General features: G+C 46.0%; 1 protein-coding gene across 4 annotated transcripts in view; it reads left to right on the top strand.

The window, feature by feature from the left end:
- Positions 1 to 21,056, top strand: part of PDZD2 (PDZ domain containing 2) — a gene marked incomplete at its 5' end in the record, with an annotated part of 214,524 nt that overhangs the window by 138,362 nt on the left and 55,106 nt on the right. For 3 of the 4 annotated variants that reach the window (XM_079796196.1, XM_079796198.1, XM_079796197.1), the window contains 3 exons: positions 1,050 to 1,192; positions 4,350 to 4,482; positions 6,135 to 6,290. In XM_079796196.1, the coding sequence (XP_079652322.1) occupies positions 1,050 to 1,192; positions 4,350 to 4,482; positions 6,135 to 6,290 (432 nt within the window). The remainder of the gene's footprint in view (positions 1 to 1,049; positions 1,193 to 4,349; positions 4,483 to 6,134; positions 6,291 to 21,056) is intronic. The other variant, XM_079796199.1, reaches the window with a different exon arrangement.

The following is a 21,056-nucleotide window of genomic DNA, read 5'->3' as shown; positions in this document are numbered from 1 at the left end:
TCAGAGATGTTTCTTGAATCAGTGGAGCTAAGTGATACGTTGAGGGCCAGGGAGGCTGTTTCTGAATGGGGAAGAGAGGAAGGTGTTCCAGAGGTAGTAGTCCAGAGGATTTAGAGACATTTACTCATTTTTTTAAGAGGATAAATGTTTGTGAGTTGAATTTTTTAATGTATTGAAAGAGTGTATATACCAATGTCTGTAGAAGTCGATAACAAATTCATCAACTAATTTACTGTTTTGGTTTCTCCTACCAAAGATCTCTAAGGAAGTTTTAGATTCAATTCAATGTGATATTTTTAACATATATGCAGATTTTACTACTATAAGTAATATTTGATTACCTATCAACATTTATTATGTACCTAGAATGGGGGACTAGATGTTGAGATCATTGCTGCCTATTTCCATAAATATCTCATTTAACCTTAATAATAAACCTGAAATATTAATAATTATCCCCACTTTAGAGGCAAGGAAACTGATGTTTTTAGGCATCAGGTGACTTTCAGAAGTACTAAGCTTCAGAGCTGGGCTCAATGTAGCGGAAGTCTCCTGGCGCCAGGACCTAGCTTGTCTCCCTTTCATCTTCCCTTATTAATTACTAGCTGTGTACACAGTGGTATCTGGGTTTCAGGCACAAGCAGCTTCACTTAACAGAATCCTGCTCAGGGAATTCAATAATCAGTCTTGCTGTACTGTCTAGTATCATAGCCGCTAGCCATTAAATAGGTGGCTATTTAAATTAAATGAAGTTTAAAATTCATTGTGTCAGTTGCCTCTCACATTTCAAGCACTGAATAGCCACCTGTGGCTGGGACTCCACGTTGGATGGTGCAAACATAGGCCATTCCCATCATCAGAGAACATTCTATTGGACAGCACTGCCAGCGAGACTTGTTCTAATCCACAGCATTTTGTCTCCTGTGGTCACCTGCGATGTCTGTTGAAAAGTGATGAGTATTAGACCTGATCCAACAGCTCCCCTCTCCTGCGTCAGTGCTGTGCATCTGTCTGTGTACTTCATGGTGTGCTCACTTTTTTCTTCCAAGGAGGAAGTTGGCCGGATATGGAAGCTGGAACTGCTTAAAGAATCAGATGGGCTGGGAATTCAGGTTAGTGGAGGCCGAGGATCAAAGCGCTCACCTCACGCTATCGTTGTCACTCAAGTGAAGGAAGGAGGTGCTGCTCACAGGTGACTAGTTAACTCTCTTCCTTTCTCTTTCATATCCTCTCCCTTCCCTGCCCCTGGGCCCTGGGACTTCCACTTGGTCAATGCACTAGCCATTACAGTTCACAAGGGTTATGCTGGAGCACAGAGGGACATCAGGCCTGAGTGGTTCTATTTAAACCTATCTCTGAGCATAGGAAGTGGCTAATTGCTGGGGTTATTGTAGGCTCCCCAAACCATCAAGGAGAAATGCGATTTCTTTCTAGTCCACTTTGAGTTTCAAGCAAATGTTACTTATCCTAACTTTTGGATGCCAGTCATATGTGGTTTCTTATCAAGACTGTGCCAGATAACGGAATACCACATCCTGACATCCTGATTTCCAGAAGACAGTGACGAATGACGTGGGAAAGTGATTGGTTTTAAATACGACCACAGTTCACGTGTGGTGTCAGGATTCTACACACACTCATATACTCGTATCTCTGTCCTGCAAATGTGAAGGCGGAAAAGTAAATGTGAACCTTTCTCCTTGTGACCTGAAAAAAATTCATTCCTCAAAACTTTTCCAATCTGAACAATTATCTGAAATAGGAAGAGAGACAGTGCTTAGGCAGAGGTCGTACCAAAAAAAAAAAATAGGAAGTCCTGTTGGAATTACAGGGATGTAGCGGTCCCCAAATTTAAGGCATGCCCTTGCCATGCTAGCTAATTGCTACTCTGTACAGTAAATCCTCACTTAACATCGACAGGTGCGGCAACTTTAAGCAGAACAATGTATAACAAAGCCAGTTTTACCATAGGCTAACTGATATAAACAAGTGTTAAGTTCTTACAGCACCTCGTAACATTTCAATGAAACGATGTTGAATGAAATGTTATTCAAGGACCTGCTGTACATAGGGCATCTACTGTTTGCAAGTCACGGTGGGGTATGTGCATGTTGTATGCCCACATGTATACAGTAGGCATATAGAGTTTCACTGGTGAGAAAGGTGAATGTAGTGTTCTGGAATTTGTATTGGTTGGGCCAGGTCCCCTGATAATGAGGGAGATATGGCAAACCCAAGCAGTACTGGCCTGCCCAAGGTCAAGAGGGCACTCAGAAGTAGACCTCTTGAGGTGGAGTTGAAGGAGCTGAAGGTTATTTAGTCTAAAGAATGGAAAACTAATGAGAGAACCAGGGTACAGACTAACAAAGTGTTTCCTGCTCATCAGTCCTCTAATTAGAAAGTAGGCTAATGACTAAAGTAGAGATAAGATTAACTACACTTGTCATTTATCTGTGTGACAGTATTTATTGAAGAATGAAGCTCATTTTTATCCAGGAGAGCATCATTAAACTTCCCAAATGATGTATGCTTTAAGTAACTCCCATTGGGTAGCTGTTTTCCCACTAATCCTAGGTCTTAGGTTCTAGTCTGTCTTTGGAAAGTTGGCAATTAGGAAATTCCTGTGCCCAGAGATAAGTTTACGTAGAGCTGTTCTTGTCTGTTTTCTCTGTGAGCTGTTTATAGTGGGTTTCTCATTTCTTTTCACCCTTAGCTGGGAGTTGTGTGTATATCTCTATCTGCCTCTGGGGTGTATAGTTCACATGTGGGCATTCTGGTCAGTAACAGGAGAGCAAGATGGCATGAAAGAGGGAAACAAAGGGATGGGAACGGGGATGATCTCGGTGGTGCTGTGGTTAAGTCAACCCGGGGACACTGGCCAAAACCATTGGATTCTTCTTAATTCCAGAATCCCTGTCCTCCAGAGTGGCCCACCACACACCTCCCTGAAGGTCCAGGTGTGCGTCCTCTGTGGTTGGTGTTGTGCTTGCTCTGTTCCCCTTCTCTCTCCATTCTAAGCAACTAGTGGGGTCCTTGGCATTTTTCCACCTTAGGGGTGTTTGAAGGACAGAAGCAGAGGCAGTTGAAAGTCTCAGGTGCCCCTTGTCCTTCTTTTAAAGCCTGAATTCGTAGAAAAGAGTATGATGCGAGCCCTAGAGGATGGAAAGAAACTGGTGAGGGAGGGAAGAGTGGAAGGAAGTTGGCTGATTTGTTGAAAGGAAACAATGGAGCAAAGGTCCACAGATTGAAGAGATGCAGACTTGGGTGGGGATGGGACTATTGGAGACATGCATGTGTCCCAGGGTGTACCCTGGGTGCTAATACAACGCCCACAGAGGGGATGGTGGAACCCTAGGCTTAGAGTTTCTCAGCCTCACAAGATTTCCTGTCCCTTATTTAGCAATGAAGATGAAAAATGTCAGGCTCCTTTGGGATCATGGGAGACCAGACCCTTGGGGGGCTTAGTTGGAACCCATGAGACTATTGATGCACCATGAAAGGGCCTGCCTAACCCTCTGGCAGAGTGTGCCTCCCAGACCCTTGACTCACCCTAGGGGAGCCAGTTCCCATGACAACTGTGCCCCCGGCCAGCCCAAGGAAGAAAGCTCTGAGTCAGCTGTAATTTAATTGAAAGAAAAGAAAGAAGCAGAATGTTTGTACACCTACGTTTGTGAACCAGTCTGATACCTGCAATGGCAATAGATTAGTTTCTTTCTTCATTTTTGTGTTCATCCTTCTGCTGATGAAGCTTGGCTCTAGGGCAGGATGAAAAGGAGCTGAGAGACTTTATCCTCAAAGCCCTACAACCCTGTGGGCAGGGGGAGATGGACAGACACATGCAGTGTGGTGTCCCAGGTGCCACAGAGGAAATCTGGCCAGGGGCATGCCACCTGGAAGAAAGAGGGCATGGGTTAGGGAATGATGCCTTTACTCTCTTTGCACTCAGCTCAATGAAACACTAATGACTGAGTCCGAGGGAAGGATGGCAAATAGGATTAAGAATGACTTGACTCCTATAACCTTCAGGTCTGGCTTCCTCTGTCATGGTCTCCAATGAAATGGGACATTTCATTGGCATTAATGCCAGGTTACATGGTGGTAACTTCCAAACGTGCCTGTTAGGAGGTGACCACCTAAGATGATGGAGCATACTCCTCTCAATGGGAACCTGGACTGAGCCAGACCAAAGAATAAAGCACTCCCAACCCAATACTTCTAGTTGCCCCTGCCTCCTCTTTAGCCTGGTTTTAACTGTTTCCTGTCACCACCCTCCCGGCTCCAGTACAATGTCCCTTCTCAGGCCCAGGATGTCTTGATAAGGGAGTTTTCTCCCATCTCTGTTTCCTCAGGGATGGCAGACTGTCCTTAGGAGATGAGCTGCTGGTCATCAATGGTCACTTACTGGTCGGGCTGTCCCACGAGGAAGCTGTGGCCATCCTTCGCTCAGCCACTGGAATGGTTCAGCTGGTTGTGGCCAGCAAGGTAGGTAATTTTGTGCTTTTTTAATATTTCCAATGGTGATGTGAACTTGGAGACCTCCCCAAGCACTGTTCACTGTGGCGGGGGGAGGGGGGGCGGATGCAGGAGGCAGCCAATCAATGATGTTTCTCTCTCATCAATGTTTCTATCTCTCTCTCTAAAAATCAATTTTAAAAACAAACAACGGGTTTGCTCACTACACCTGGACTATGAGCAAGGCTGTAGTGAAAGAAAAGGAACGGAAAAAGAAAATTCCCTGCACTGAAGGAGTATATCCATGGGGTTAATTTACTGAATCCACAGATTCATATTTAGGGAATGTTTAAGCCCTCTCATGTATTCAAAATTCATCAGGGTTTTATGAAATGTGATTAGGGAGGGAGGAGTTTTAAAAAATTTACTTGTTCTTCTTTCTTCTTAGAAAATACTGACAAGAACTCCCTAAAAACCAGAGACCAGCAAACCCCCCAAAGTTGGGAAAGTTTTTCCCATTCAACTTCAAAGGGTGAATAGAACTGAGACTCAAAAGCAAGATAATAGTGAGCAGTGAAGCCCCCTTATAGGTCTGACCTTAATGGAGTCTGGTAACATGTATTTTCATTGACCTTGAAAAGTCGTTCAAGGGCTGCATTTATTGCAAAGACATCATCCATCTCCCCTTCGGCATTGAGATTCAATAAACAATTTGATCTCTCTCATGAACATAGTGAGATGAGCAGAGGGGAGAGGAGGATACAGTGGGTATCTGAGCTCTGTGCTAGACCTGGTGCCACAGTGATGAGCAGAAATGGTGTTCAGTTTGGGGAACTCTTGGACAAGTCAGGGAGATAGACAGGTCATGCACTGCAAGGCAATAACAGAAACAGTAAAGGACATTAGAGAAAAAAAGGGAAGTGGAAGGCCTCCTGATGGGATCCAGGAAGGCCTGCGGGAAAGGGTACTCACGCTTCGCCCAAGTAAGCCTTAGTCAGAGAGGATGGGTGGTCTAGGCTAAGAGGGCTGCTGGTAGAAAAGGCAATAATAGGGCCAGAGGCAGCCTGGGCGTTTGGAAGTCATTGTGGCTGGAATGGAAGGAAAGATGGTGGGAGATGAGTTTGGAGAGCTGGGCAGAGGCCAGATCTCTTAAGATGCTATCCTCTCAATGAGGGATTTAAACTGTATCCCGAAAGCAAGACAGGGGAGGGCATCAGAGGATCACAAGTTCAAGGATGTTAGATTAACCATAGAAACATTCATCTAAGAAACACAGATTCTCCCCAGCCGTAGGCAGCTGCCTAGGTTGCCTTGTACCTAGGTAAGTGTTACACTGCTGGGAGAACAGCAGCCGGAAGCTGGCTGGCATCCTGGGCCTGGTTCCTACCAACTCTGTTGTTAACTATACCAGGATGCCCGCATAATTAAAAAAAGAAAAAAAAAGAAAGAAAAGATAAAAGAACCACAGATTCTTCAGGGGGGAAAATGATTTGGGTTGAAATTGGGTGCACACCCCTGACATTTGAGGTAACCTTGCAAACCTGGAAGTGTGGAACCTACGTTCCATATAGTGTTCAGGTTGGAAGCATGTGACCACCCCTAGCAGACTCTGCTGGTTTTCTTTGACCTTGACCTGGAACTGCTGGTGCCATCGTGTAATTCATGGACCTTTGTTCCCGTAGGAAACCTCTGCCGAGGACCTCCTGAGGTTAACGTCTAAGAGTTTGCCTGATCTGACTAGCTCGGTAGAGGACGTATCCTCTTGGACTGACAACGAAGACCAGGAGCCAGACGGGGAAGAGGACGAAGGAACTGGCCCATCCTCCATCCAGGGAGCTGTAAGTGCCTGCGGTTTCCCATTGGCTCTGCTGGAGATGGAGTGCTGGGGTCAGGGATGGAAGCCTGAGATAGTGTGATAGGGACCGGGCCGGCAAAGGACCATGGTTACATTCTTTTTCTTTATTTTTATGTCAGAATCTTTCAGAAAGATCTATGAGGATAAGGCTTTTCATTTAAGGAAAAAACATTGAAACTGGAAACACAATAAGAGAGCAACTGGGTGTTAAGTTCAGTGAGTATATCAATTGGTAGGATGATTAATAATATATACAAGGATTTTATTGCTACTCTTGATAGAGTGTTTGAAAACGATTGTTTGTGAACTTAAACTTAGACTGAGTGATTTTTGGTTGAAAGTGGAATGTTAAAATAACACCATACTCGTTCATGCAAAGTTGAATAGATAGGTCTTAAATTTTTAATCAAACCAGGACTCTCCATGGCGCGTGGCTCTTCCTTACACAGCCTCGAGCCCTCGTGGTCTACTCTTTAGGCGCTGCCCGGCACAGTCGGGAGGGCTCTCGGTTAACTGTGGCCACCGTGTGGCTCCGTGGTCTCTGCTTTGTATCGTTTTCAGTCTAAACTCTCATTAGCCCTCGTTCCCCAACCAGCCCTGAGCAGGGTGCTCCCATTCTGCCATCTGGAGCCCCTTAGAATTGCTTGGTCAGAGGTTCTCTCCAGGGAGGTTCTTTAAACTTCTGGTAGTACCCAGCTCCCATCATCACCAATGTCATTATCCTTTTTTTTTTAAAGTTACCAATTAATCACATATGGTTTTATATACTTATCATTGTAGTTTTTCCAAAGGAATTTCAATGCATTCTGCCCAACACACTTTACTTGGAGAACTTTAGGTGGCCTTTAAATCTCACACCTGCAAGCACAGTGGAGAAACCAGACTGATCCGGCCTTGACACTCCCCTTTCTCCGTGCCTTGGAGGCCACCTCACCCCGCTCTGCTTCTGCTCCATAGGGGAGCGGAGCACTCACAGAGGAGGGGACACCGGGCTTCTTCCCTGACTCACCCCTGTGCCTGAACACTGTCCTTTGTGGGCCATTCTCTTGAGGTCCGGTTTTTCCACCAAGAGAACCGGGCCTGAGACAGAGCCTGCAGGACCAGGAGATGGGCAGCTGGCACAGATATCTTCCGGACATCACAGACTGCCCTCGGGACCTTATAAAGATGCTGAACTACTGGAAAAAAATATATTTATACAGGGTGTCCCAAAATAATGTACATACACTTTAGCAGCTGATGGCTCAATTTTGGAAATGAAATGTATTTTAATAAATACTGCCTTTATAATTATTCAAAGTATGTGTATACATTTTGGGGGGGCACTATATATATGTATACTTTTAGTTCTATGTGTACAATCCAAGACTCTTTGTTTTAGCATTTTTAAGCACTGACGAACCCCCTTAAATGAAAGAAACCCGGTGCTGTTTAGTCAACTAGGTTACCAAGCCCTTCATTCCACAGATGAGAGGGATTAAACCTGCTGCCAATTCCACTCAGACACTGACTGGTTTTGCACCTGTACGTGGTGGCGTGCTCCAAGCACTTAGGCCGAGCACGTGTAATACAACCGCGGAGGGCCTGCCAGGAGCCTCCCTGTGATTTATTTTTCATGGCTGCAGTACGCAGCAATGAGACTTTCCTTTCAAAGAGCCCCAGCCATGCTTAGGATAAAACCATATGGTGAATATCAAGTTTGAGGAATGAAGGCAGGCAAAAGGGAAACGGGGATGGGGGGTGAAATTCCAGTCATCTGCATGATTGTCAGCCATCTCATGGGGCGGGGGGGGGGGGGGGGGGAGGAGGCTGGCAGCAGTGTTAACTAGAAACTTGTTAAAATACAAATCCTCACCTTACAGAGGGGAGGGGGTGACATTCAGCTGGCCGCTCAAGGCCACAGACTTTGCACCCTCGAATCGTGTCCCAGTTTGTCCGCACCCTTGTGGGAAAGGGCCCCGCGCTGTGACTTCCTTGAAGCCGCGACTGGCCACATTGGGCACTATGCCAAGGTGGAGCTGGTGCCTCCAACCCCTGCTGAGATCCCTACAGCTACTCAGAGCTTGAAAAAAAATAGTAGTGCCCAAACTGGCAGCATCCAGCAGCTCACAGTTAAGGAAGCTCTTCCGAATGGTTCGATGGCCTCTGAGGTGTGGATGTGGTTTCCTGTCAGTGAGATCATAGGCAAGCGTGGCATCACTGGCATAATGTTTGAAGATCAATCTTTAACATCTCTTTCTTTTTTTTATTTGTTTATTATTTAAATGTTCTTGGGCCATGAGTATTCAGAATGGTATTTGAATTTTTAGAAAGATACATTAAAAAACAAACAAAAAAAAAACCTATGACAAATCCGTAGGTCCCACCCGAGACCTGCTGAGTCAGAAACTCTGAGGGTGGCGTCCAGCAGTCTGCTTCTCAGTAAACCTTCCAGGTGGTTTGGACTCGGGCTCACGTTTGAAAATGTGAGAGCCCTCCAATAAAATGGCTGTGGCACATGTGTTCTTATTGGCTACTCAAAAAGGGTATCCTTTCTCAAGTGTAAATGATTATAGTTCTTTTTCTTTTTTTTTAATGAGAATTTTCAGGGGGGAAACGATCCCTGCTCTGGCCTTCTGAGAGAGAGGCTGCTTTTAAAATGAAGAGAGGAAGGAGAGGTCCATTGTAACAGGGCGTGAAATGGGTGATACCTCGTAAGTGATTAGGAGCCTGTCTCCCTTGTTATATTTTTAACAACAAAATAAGTACTGATTGCCTTTGCAAATCCGCTGTTGCCGAAGCTCAGTGAGGAAGGGTTTGCTTAGCACATCCATCAGCAGACCTGTCTCCGGCTTCCTCTGACATCAGGGAAGCAGTGCTAACATCGCTGGAATCACTCGTTTGGGAAAATCTTGGAGAACTTTGAGGTGATCAGGGTTTAAGCAGGAATAAAAGACCTCAGCTCTCGAAAGGAAAGGAGAGCCAAGCTGGACCTCACGACTCTGTAAGTCTGACACTGGTGTTTGAGTCTTTGTTTGTTGGCAGCATCGAGAGGTGTGAGAACCCGGGTAACGGTCTTCAGGAGAAGTCAGCATCCTCTCGGGTAGATACCTACCCAGATACAGAGAGAAAGGAGAGGCGCTCCTGTGTTGTTTGAATTGAATAATTGATAAGGTGTTCGCTCTAAACGTTTCCAAAAGTGTCTGGGGGTTGAGAACTTGTATTGCAGCATCTGAAAGTATCATTTCGGGTTGAATCAAGCTGCCCTGGATGGGAAGTGGGTGTGAGCTAGATTTTTCTGGTGAATTGAATTTAGAGCTTAATGTAAAGACCAGTGAGCACCAAATGTGTGTAAGCTTGTGATTAGTATTAAAACAGGAAGTTTCCAGCGTCTGACTGACAATCTGATCTTCACAGAGAGAAGCTACTAATGCAGAGAGTCACTGGCAGGACATATTGCATGCTGGGGTCTAGGCATGAAGGATGTGTGTATCTGGGAAGACTTCCTAGAAGAGGTGCCACTTAACACAGATTATAGTGATGTGTTTGTTCATGTGATGGTTTGGTTAATGTCTTTCTCTATTAGTAAAGGATCCATGGGGGTAGGGCCCACATCAGCTTTGCTCTCTCCTGTATCCAGTGCTCATTGTCAGCTCTCAGTATGTATTATAGGATGGATGGTTGGTTGGACAGGTGGGCAGACAGGTTGCTATAACCTCTGTCATTCCTAATGCACCTGCAGACTCCTCCTCATAAGATTTGGTTGTCTTCCACTGACTTGCCCGTCTTCCCCAGCACACCATGAATTTAAAATGGGCATGACACATAGTAGGTGCTTATTATTTGTGTCTGAAAACTAGAAAGTCTGTCTGCCTTTCCCTTCTGGGCATTTCATCTCAGACACAAATAGCAGTGATGTAGCAATCGTTTCTCCGAGGATAGAATTGGAAGGACAGTGTCTCTTCCTTTGAAGTAGGACATTTGTGGCAGCACCTCATGAACAAATGAGTAGATTTCGTGTTGTTTGATTGGTTAAAATTTGAAACCTGTGAGCAGCTATAAAGATAATTTAGGGCTTGATTTTTAACAAATCAAAATAACGACTAAGGTCGGAACATCCCCAGGGAGTTGGTGAAGTGGGATGTGAGTGAAAAGACAAGGCAGAAGGCACCAGGGAAAGGACCATGGGCCTGCCCGTCTCCAAGATGCGGGTTCTGGTGAATCGAGCTACGGTGCCAAAGCTACAAGACCTTGGGGATTAGTTGGTCCAAACTTTGCATTTTATAGGCTAGACATCAGTGGTGAGAGAGAAGACCGCTGAGCTCCGCTGATAGCAAGCTTGTTCCCCGGACAAGTCACGCTATGGCTCTAGTCAGCTACGAGGGGAAAGCAGAAAAGAGACAGGAAGGGAAAGGTGAACACACCAAGAAAAGCATTCCCATGATGTAGCTGACCATCGGACCCCCAGCTTTCCCACTGGAGGGGCCTGTTCGGCAGGTCTGAGTGGCGTGGGGCCCAGGAGACTATTTTCAAAAGCATCCCAGGCGATCCTGATGCTCACCCACATTTTGAAAAGCAAACCTTTGGGAGGTGGTGGCTGCTGGGGGGAGCAGCAGGTTCAAGCACACCCTCTGTTGGCCGTATGGCAATTTCCATGACACCGTGCAAAGAGACAGGGCTCCTCTTGGCTGAGGACTGGATGAGGCCTAGGGACCTCTATGTGGGTGGTTTTGAGATAAGGGGAGGTTTTAGGCTCCCGACTGCCTCCCTCCTTTCTATAATTTAGGATCGGGGGCACGAGGCCAAGGTGTGTGCGGTGCACGCCGGAAACCTGGAGTCACAGGTCCCCCCAGCCGCACTGGGTCTTTGTGAGCACAGACCTGCTTGCACATCGAGGTTCTCACCACCTCGTCGGACACCCCGGTGCACAGACTGCAGCTGTTGATGCAGAAGCTTATTATCCCAGCACTAGCCCAAAGCTGGCAGCCACGCATACTGACCCCAATTCCCCAATTGTATCTTTTTCTCTCCACTGCCCCCAACTGTGAACTCCCTCCCCGTTCCCCTCAAAGTCCCAGACTTCCCCAAGTGGGTCTCGGTTCACTTAGACATTCCTTGAGCCACACTTCCGAGGGCACGGCCGTATAGAAGATGTTGCTTGAAACTCAGTGCTGTATGTCACGTTGCCAGAGCGAGATAAGCAAGACCAGGCTGCAATCACTGCTGGCCAATGAAAATAAGATGTACGCGTGGGGTGGCTTTGGTTTGGCTTGGTTTGGTTTCAGATTTAAGGAGATGAAGTGATTATTTAGATGGGTGGGAGGGGGAATATAAGATAAGAATAATTATTTGGCCTGGATGAATTGCCCAGGAAACTGCTGAGGTTTGAATTAGGCTTATTCCCATGGCACAGTTTCCAGGGCCTGTTCCAACTCGCTACCTGGCTCGGTGCTGCATTTTCATCTGAGCAGTTTGCATTTCTCAAGGAAGTAAACAGCCCATGTGATCTGCATAGAAAAGCAAATGCGGTTCTTCAGCCTCGTGCCACAGTGGTCTTCCAAGAGGGGTGAGCACCCTGGGGACGGATGGCAGCTTCCACGTGGGGGAAGCCCGTTGGCGTGTGGGAGGAGAGTGCTAGCACTTAATAGAGATGTTCATCTCCTCTGAGATGGTTTTGTGCTTAATCGTGCATGTATGCATCAGTGCGGTAATGTTGGGCTAAAATGGATGGACCTGTGTCGGGAGTGCCTCCTGGCCTCACAGCGCGGAGCATTGTGAAGTCCCCTTAGTGTGCAGCCAACTTGTTAGCGTCGTTCAGATTTGAAAATATTCCTGCAAATTTCAGTGAAAATAAAACATGGGCTACTGGAGCATGTAAAAGGTCTCTTTGCCCTCCAATTAATTTATTTTATGCAAATAATACTGTAGAAGTCTTAAAGGGACCTCTCCCTTCAGGGAAGTTACTTCCTGTCCATTACAGGATGCCAGGATGCCTTTCAGCACTGCCCCCTGTTACAAATGCTCCTTCTATATCACCCCGACGAATATCTGTTTTGGGGGGGAGTTCCAATCTCTAGCTCTCACATAGGAATGTAAAGTAGGATATATTGACTTCAAGGAGAGTGGCAGTCAGAAATGAAACTGAAATAAAAATGTCTTCTGCCGTAGGCAGAGTGATGGCAGTTATACAGGGAAAGCAGTAGGTGTGACTCATTTATGCACCTCTGTCTGAGGTAATAGAGCTAATTCGTTCATGAGCTTCGCTCAGTCTTTAAGAGAACAGGAATCGTTGAGATGTATGTGTCTCTTGAGACTTGAAATAGAGACGGCGCTGATACACAGTCAGAGTCTTACTCTCGTAGGAGAAACAGGATCTCCCCACTTAGTTTCCATTCCAGTTACTGTGCTGGGTTTTTTAAGGCAGATGACGGAGTCACCTCTGGCAGAGCATAGATCAGTTAGACTAATAGGCAATGAGTGCTCAAAACAGAACAACAACACCTCATCTGAAGACTTCGTGAGCAGTGGGAAGTGTGGAGTTTTTTGGTATCTTTCTCTTTTCCACCACACCTTACCAACACGGTAGTACACAGCCAAGAACTAAAAACAAAGCAAAATGCAAGAGGAGAGAAGGTGCCCTGTGGAATCCAGGGCAGAAATTTCTCAAAGAAATCGAGCTGCTTAAAATGAAGAGAATTCTCCCCACCCAAGTGTTTGCTTGCCTAGGTCTTTGTTTGCTTGGTTTTCTTTGCCCAGCTTTTTACATAAGTGACTGGCTTAGCTCAGTGAATGACACTTGCAGAAAAGGTAAACCAGGCCTCTCCTTTCTGGCTCTTGCTCGGATTTCTTCGCTTGAAATGACTTTCCCTCCGCTCCTGACTGGGACTCGGAAGCCCCTCATTCCTCGAAGAGACTTTCCTAATTGATCAGCCTTCTGTCGTCTCAACTTTCTCTGATTGCCAATCTCATTTGTCATCTGTCCCATTTTAGCACTTAAAAATCAGAAAGACACCTCCTAATTTATATAAATGGGTAAGGTAGCTAAATTTTTCAAACTGTGCTGGTAACACTGTTGTTCCAAATTTATTTCCCCTAGAAACATGTGTTCATAAATATTTGTGAAATTATCTTGTAAGCTAGTGGTGGCAAGTAGATGGCCTGTATCTCATACACACACCACCACCACCACCACCACCACCACCACCCACCACCACCACCACCACCACCCACCCACCCCCTTCAGCTCCCAGAGCAAACATTTCTAATGCTTCCTAACACTCTTCCCACTGATACCAGATACACCCTCAGAAGTTGATAAGCTGGCATTCAGGTACCTACAACCAGGCTTAGTATGAATCAACACAGGACTCAGCCAGTTTGACTTTGCCACCATGTGAGCCGGGTGCTTTGGGGATACAAAGACACAACACACAGTCTTCCTCTCTTGTAGTAATGTATTATATTCCATAATGAATTACATTTCTTTCTGTATTTTTCATATTCCCCTATTCTGTGCAATAAATTCTTAGGAGCCATATGATATATAGCAGCGGTTGTCAACCGGTGGTCCATGGACCACTGGTGGTCTGTGAGGTCCGAAAGGTTGGGGACCGCTGCTATATAGGACCTAAAGGAAGGTTATCTTATTCCTTCCAGGGACCAGGGAGGATGCAGAGGATGGGGTGTTTGACTATTCCATGGGGTTTCCACAGGAACACACACTAAATGGGTGACATTCTAGAGCAGAAAAATAACATGTACAGTGGTCCACCAGTAGAAACATTTAAAGCCTGTTCAAGGATCAACAAATAGTCTATTAAGTGCAAATGTTTAGCCCATGCTTTTAGTTCCAGACTAAGGAATTATGACTTATTTTACAGGTTCTGTGACTCATTGATGACTTTACATTGAGTGACAGAGCTTTTGAGGGCCCCAGTTTTTGTTTTAAGGTCCCAGCAGTGGTGAACTAGATGAAGACTAGACTCGAGGTGGAGAGGTGGGTTTGGAAGTCTTTAGCCTAAAAGCAGCCACAGCCTGGACGGAGGGAGAGGGGCCATGCAGATGGGAAGTTGGGAAGCAGCGTGGTAACTGGTCAGTGGAGGAAGGGAGCGGGGCCCACTGCCAGTGGGCGTGCTGGGCCTTGGGCTTGCCACTTGGCGAGCCAAGGGCTCCGTGGTGGTAGAGAAGGAGGAAATGACTTTTCTTCTCACTTTTTTTTTTTTTTAATTCAGAAGGCAGGGCTGAGTCTAAGCAGTATTTACCTTTGAACCCTCCAGCCTCCGGTTATCCACTCCTCCTCACTTGCTGGCCCCCCTCTTCACAGGTTGCCTGGATCCTAGTACCCTCATACTGTTCTAAACTCCTACTGTGGTACCCACAGCCTCTCCATCCCTTAAGGTTCCGGGCTCCCAAGCAACCTCTCCTCCAAGTCATTTTCTCCCCTGCCCCCGCCCCCCCATACCACCACCAACAAAAAGACCACAATACAAACAAAATCCTTCCCATTTCTCTCAGGCCCTCTATTTGTGAGTATACCAATCTGATTAAAGCAAAGACACTTAGCAAAATCTGTGAATTTTAAAAAGAGGATCCTCGTCTTTTCAAATGAGTTTCTTATGGGTATCTTTTAAAAATGGAATTGAAAGTATAATTCCCAAAGCCTGGATGGCAAAGCTGTTTTTAGAGGAAATACCTCGGTAGACCAGTAAGCCTCCCTCCGGTAGCAGCTTCCTGAAGACGTCTGTACTTGTCAGTGCCTTCCCTTCAGCGAGTTCAATTACGGTTCCTAAAAACTCTCCCGTTTGTTTGCAGTGACCTCGGATAGGGATGGGTAGGTGAGGGCATAAGCCATTCCTGTAAATGAGAGGTTGGCAATTGTAAAGCTCAGATTGTAAACATTTCAGGATCTGCTGGCCGGACAGCATCTGTGAACTTCCTGATGTGGGGCCTAGTGCAAAAGCAGCCACAGGCAATAAGTAAACTAATGACCATGACTGTGTTCTAATAAAACTTTACACAAACAGGTATTGGGCCAGATTTGGCTCCCGGGCGGCCCTTTGCCAACCTTTGCTGTCCATGATCACGTGTGAGCCTGGGACAGCCTCTTATTACTGCTGCCCATGTGGCCTCCACAGGCTCATCTCAGCTTCCCAGGCACTTGCTTCACCAACTACAGGCCTTTAGAAATATCTCCCAGCAAATCGGCATGAACCCGACACCACACCTGGAAAAGGCAGAATTCAGAGTGCAGCTCGTGTTGGTCTGGAAAAGGCAGCAGAAGGCCTTAGGGAAGACTGCCTGGAACTTCAACAGCAGCCCACAATTTAACCAGTGTCTGCAACGGGACCAGTTACTCTTCATCTGAATCCTGCCTACATGGTGTGCCCCATTAAAACAATCCCTTTCTGTTACAGTAAGCCCCGTAATCATGTAAAACTTCCTCTGAAACATTTGTAGAAGAAAAGGCCCTGGGAGAACCTGGCGTGTGTCTACGGTTGCTGCTGAATTGGAGTTGACTCCGCTGCTGTAGTCGGCCACCTCTGACATCCACCCCTTATTTTCTTTCCTGCCGTTCCTTCTGTTTACTTCTTCGGTCTCTTTGGCATGCCTTTTTGATAGCCTTCCTCCCTCAACTTTTTGTATATCTTGAGATGTTCATACACACACAATTTTATCACTCTGGAATTTCGGGAAAGGCATATCCTAGTCCTGCTCCCAGAGATGTGTCCTCTGAGAGCCGGCAGCCAGCTCCTGCTAAGTGACCAGGGGTCTGCCTGTAGTAGCCAGCCCACAAACCCAGAGAAAAATGCCGGCCCCACAGTGTTCTTACCCACTCACTCATGGGAACATGGCAAGAGTGAGAGATTCCGGCTTCGTAGAGTCTGTATTTGCTTCCGTTTGAAATCAGTACCAAGGAGGGACAGATTCTCCTTGCCATCTGCCTCTCCTATTATTTTTGAAGAACTGAGAGTCACTTGAGGACACTGACCTCTCCTTTGGAAGGTGACACATGCAAATCCATCGCAGGAGGGGCAAACAGCACCAATGACTGATCGCATTCCTAGTTCTTACAGGTGATTTATTTGCCTGGACTTTCTAAGGGACCAAGAGAGCTATTGGATTTGCATGAATAAAAATCATCCAAATCACCCACAAAGTGGGCTCAAATTGTTTGGGGGTGATAAGTGGGAGGAATCCGCAATGGGCTCAGCCAGAACAAGGACAATATTATTTCATTGGCTGAGCCACAGTCCCGGAGCCTCAGTGGACATCAGCACCGCTCCACCCAGCTGCCTCTGAGGCTCTGCGTGTTCCGAGCCTGCTGGCGCTTGGCGAGTTTGACTGTTCGGTTTTACTGTTTTCCCCTTCAGTCCTGAGTTACTCTCTCTGTTGGAAAGCATCAAGTCTAGTGTCACAGTAGATTTGTGTTTTAATTTCTGCAGCCCGCCCGCGGGCATCTTGCTACTTTGGGGCCGATTTATGGTTGTTCTCATTCCCTTTTTCTGAATAGTTAGTTATTTATTCCCCAGCCCTGGCCTCTGGTTCTCCTTTGGCCATTCAAACATCTGCCCCAGGGACTTGGAAAACGAGCTTCCTTTGGCAGCCTGCAAACAACCCTGGTGTGGCTGGAGCATGAAAGGGAAACCACCAGGCTCCACTGTCCCATAGATACTGACCAGGGAAAGAGCCAACACGGCTTCCTAGGGATTTGGAGCCTGGATGTCTTCTGTCACATCTGCAGATTATTTTTTTTTCAAGTGTTAGAAGTCATAAAAACTGGGTGCAACCAGTCCTCCTCCTGTTTTCCTTGGGATCAGATGTGCTTGTGCAATGGAAATGGTTGGAGATAAAAGCCACACTTTGCATGGTTTGTTTGCAAGGCTTCAAGAGTTAGCTGAGAAAGACAGATGACGCCCCGGAGTTCGACAATGTGTTAGTCACGGTGTGTTCACGGAGATCTCATCAGCGCTTTGGACAGCGGTTACAGCACATTTCTAAGTACCAGACTCTCAGCGTGGACCAAAGGGCCTCTCTCGTAGTAGATGATGATGTTTGCTCCCCACCCCCAGAAGCCTAAAATTTGCCAGAAGCTAAAGCTCAATTTCTGTGCTGTTTCTCGTCCACAATTATTTCCAGCCACATTGTCCAGTGCAGCTTTTCAGAGGTTCTGCACTGAGATAAAAATGTCAACGTAACGACACTCGGGTCGTTAAAATGCCAACCAAGTCAAATGCCCTGCATATTATAACCCAAAGACGTTAAAATCTAAGGTAATTAACATTCAAGCTTAAATTCCCTTGACCTTTTTAAAAATATATATATATATTATTGATTTTTTACAGAGAGGGAGAGGGATAGAGAGTTAGAAACATCGATCAGCTGCCTCCTGCACACCCCCATTGGGGATGTGCTTGCATCCAAGGTACATGCCCTTGACTGGAATCGAACCTGGGACCCTTCAGTCCACAGGTCGAGGCTCTATCCACTGAGCCAAACCAGTTAGGGCTCCCTTGACCTTTTGAGCTAAAAACCAAAGCACTTCATGGCCTCCTTCAATCTCTCCTATTTCTTATTTTGCTCCATCTTAACTAAGGATATGTATTTTTTAATTTTATTACGTATTGGTTTGGGGTATGCAGTTTAGTGGTTAGACAATCATATACGTTAGTGCTCCCCTTGGTATTTCTAGTACCCCAACTGGCACCACGCATAGTTATCAATATTATTGACTGTATTCCCTATGCTTTACTTTCTTTCCCGTGACTATTTTGTAGCTACCAATGTGTGCTTCTTAGTCCCTTCACCCAGTGCCCCAACCCCTTTCCCCGCTGGCAACCATCAGTCTCTCTCTGTATCGATGAGTCTCTTTCATTTTTGTTGTTTATTTAGTTCTTTAGTTTCCACATGTAAGTGAAATCATATGGTGCAGTATGTGTCTTTCTCTGGCTGACTTATTAACCAAGGAGATTCTTGATGTTGGGTGCTGGGGAGAGGTAGTGGTTTTCAGCATCTGTAGCCTGGGCTGTTTGCCCCTGGAACAAATATGGCTCTTTCAGCTCCAAGAAAGTTGAATTTGTTAAACAGCAGGTCTCTTGTGTGCTTTATTATGTAGTGAAATGGAAATGAACAAAGAGTAAATAGACCCACAATGGTATCCAAACATTGGCCCCACACCCTTGACATTTAGAAGAATGAGACAATCCCTAGCCCCTGGACAGTGGTCCCAGGCAAAATTCTGTTCCCAGGAACTTACTTAATTTTGCCAAAGGCTATGTCAAAAATTGTAAAAAGTCTGAAATTTTACCGCAGATTAATGGATGCTGGCAGGAAACATGAGACTCCTGGGTCAGAGACAAATGGCATTGTTATGGCACAGCGTTTTTTGCTTTCTCCAAATCCCAACCTAAGATTCCATCCAGTTTAGAGCTTCATGTTTGCATAATTTCCTCCTTGTCTCCCTCCCCCTCCACCCACATACACACATGTCCTTTGGGAACGATGCAGAGGGGCTCAGGTAGGTGGACACACAGTGGGTTTGTTTCACAGCTGAGTAACCCTGAGCATAGACAACCTGAATCTTCTATGATGGGCTGGGAGCAAACCTGATTGCTCTTTGCTCCAGTGAGGGGCATTATCTTTATCCTACTGGACAGTATACAAATCTACTGCTTTCTCCTCAGACATTGTCACTCTACAAACATCCTTGAAAGAATAGGCAATCCACAGTACAAAGAGCCTGTGCTTCTGTTCACAAGACACAGAAATGGGAGAGACCCTGGAGAGATGTCTCCCAACAGGCTGCAGCAGTCACTCAGTAATGTCAAACAAAGGAGGGTTGGTGATGACATCTTCTCTCAAAGATGCCAGTCAGTCTATAGCAGTTGTTTGAAGTCCATGACTGTGAATTTAAACTCAACTTGCAGGAATCTCTCCAATCTGGGTGGAGGAATCAAGCTGGTTCTATTTACTGTGCTTTTTGTTTATATTCAAGAGCTTCTTCTTCTTTTTTTAAATATGTTTTTATTGATTTCAGAGAGAGAAAGGGAGAGAGAGAGAGAAACATCAATGATGAGAGAGAATCATTGATCGGCTACCTCCTGCACGCCCTCTACTGGGGATCTAGCCCACAACCCAGGCATGTACCCTGACCAGGGATAGAACTGTGGCCTCCTGGCTCATGGGTCGATGCTCAACCACTGAGCCACAGCGGCTGAGCTCAAGAGCTTCTTGCTTTGCACTCACACTTTGAGACAAAAGCATGGGGCACCGTGGTGTGCTGCGTTGGGTGTGAATTGTGACCCGGACAGAGCTTCCACATTCTCAGAAGCAGGCATTTTACGTGTTGGGCCACATTTTCCATGTCCACTGCCTTTTGACATAGAAGGGCTTAGACTGGAGGAAGCTGCATCTCTCGCCCATATTTATTCAGCTTGAGAAACACCCTCTGTGGATTCATGAACCAGACCCGTTGTTGGTGATTCTGAGGAGTGCTTCCCGAATGAGCTAGTGAGGACGAATACTGCTGCCACCACTCCTCAGCAAGTCGCCCTTCCTAGGGTTTTTGAATGTTCCAGGGGTCAAGTCGCATTGCTTTCTGCTACATATTTTTGGGCAGTGATTGGATATGCCTCTAGTGTTGCATATCTGTCTCCTTTTGGGAAGACTCACTTCGAGTTTCTGTTTAACCTGCTGCTTGGATGGACCCCCTTTTTCTTCCCTAGGCTTGCTGGCTGAGTCTGTGTGTCTTTTTTACTTCTGCTATTCCTTTACTTTCTGACGCAGATATTTTTTCTAAAATGCTATTCTAGACTCTTGTCATGTGGGGCCCATCATTGTGAAAGAGATGAATCAATGAGTCCCCTGTTTACTAAATAATCCATTGTTCAGTTGTATCTTGACCACCATCACCTCTGACTTTGGTTAATTCCACTGAGGAAATAGCCTCCCACCAGACCAACATCAAGTTCTGGCCTATTATTGTCCCTCCTGGGTTCCATTTCTCAGGCCACTTCCATCAGGGCAACAAAAATAACCATGTCCTTTTAAAATTTACCCAGGGCCCTAGCCGGTTTGTCTCAGTGGATAGAGCATCAGCCTGCAGACTGAAGGGTCCTGGGTTCGATTCTGGTCAAGGGCACATGCCCCGGTTGCGGGGCTCGATCCCCCAGTAGGGGGGCGTACAGGAGGCAGCTAATCAATGATTCTGATTATTGATGTTTCTATATCTCTCTCCCTCTCCCTTCCTTTCTGAAATCAATTACAAAATATATACACATATATATTTACCCAGGAATTTTTTATTTTATTTTTTCCTCTTTCTGGTTTTCCTCTCCTTTAAATCTGATCCCTCTGGGTATAGTTGTCCCAAATCCTCTTACTTGGGCTCTTTATCTGCAGTCTATAAATCACATCTCTCATTGTTTTCCAGGCCTGGGACCCCTGTGGGGAAGTTCTTGCATTCTGCTCTCTGTGGTTTTGCCTCCCTTCCTCGGTTGGATTTCCTTAGGTCCCAGTCACGCTCTCTAACTAAGGACTGGCTAAGTGTCTCCCCGCTTTTGTAATGCTCACTGTAAGAACAGTTAGGCACATCTCTCTTTTCCTTACACATTGTTCTACCCTGGACTTCACAATCTCACCTTGCCTCTGTATATGTCCAGTCTGTCATCTAAGATCTCGTCTTCTTAAGGAAATAGCTCTGTTCCTGTAGCAAATCATCAAGTATTTGTTACCTCTCTTGCACTGCGTCTATTCTGATTGTAAAACCAGAGCA

The sequence above is a fragment of the Cnephaeus nilssonii genome, assembly GCF_951640355.1.
Source record: "Cnephaeus nilssonii genome assembly, chromosome: 2".
In the NCBI taxonomy this organism is placed as follows: Eukaryota; Metazoa; Chordata; class Mammalia; order Chiroptera; family Vespertilionidae; genus Cnephaeus; species Cnephaeus nilssonii.
The sequence above is the reverse complement of the archived record's forward strand: the minus strand, read 5'-3'. Positions and strand labels throughout refer to the sequence as shown.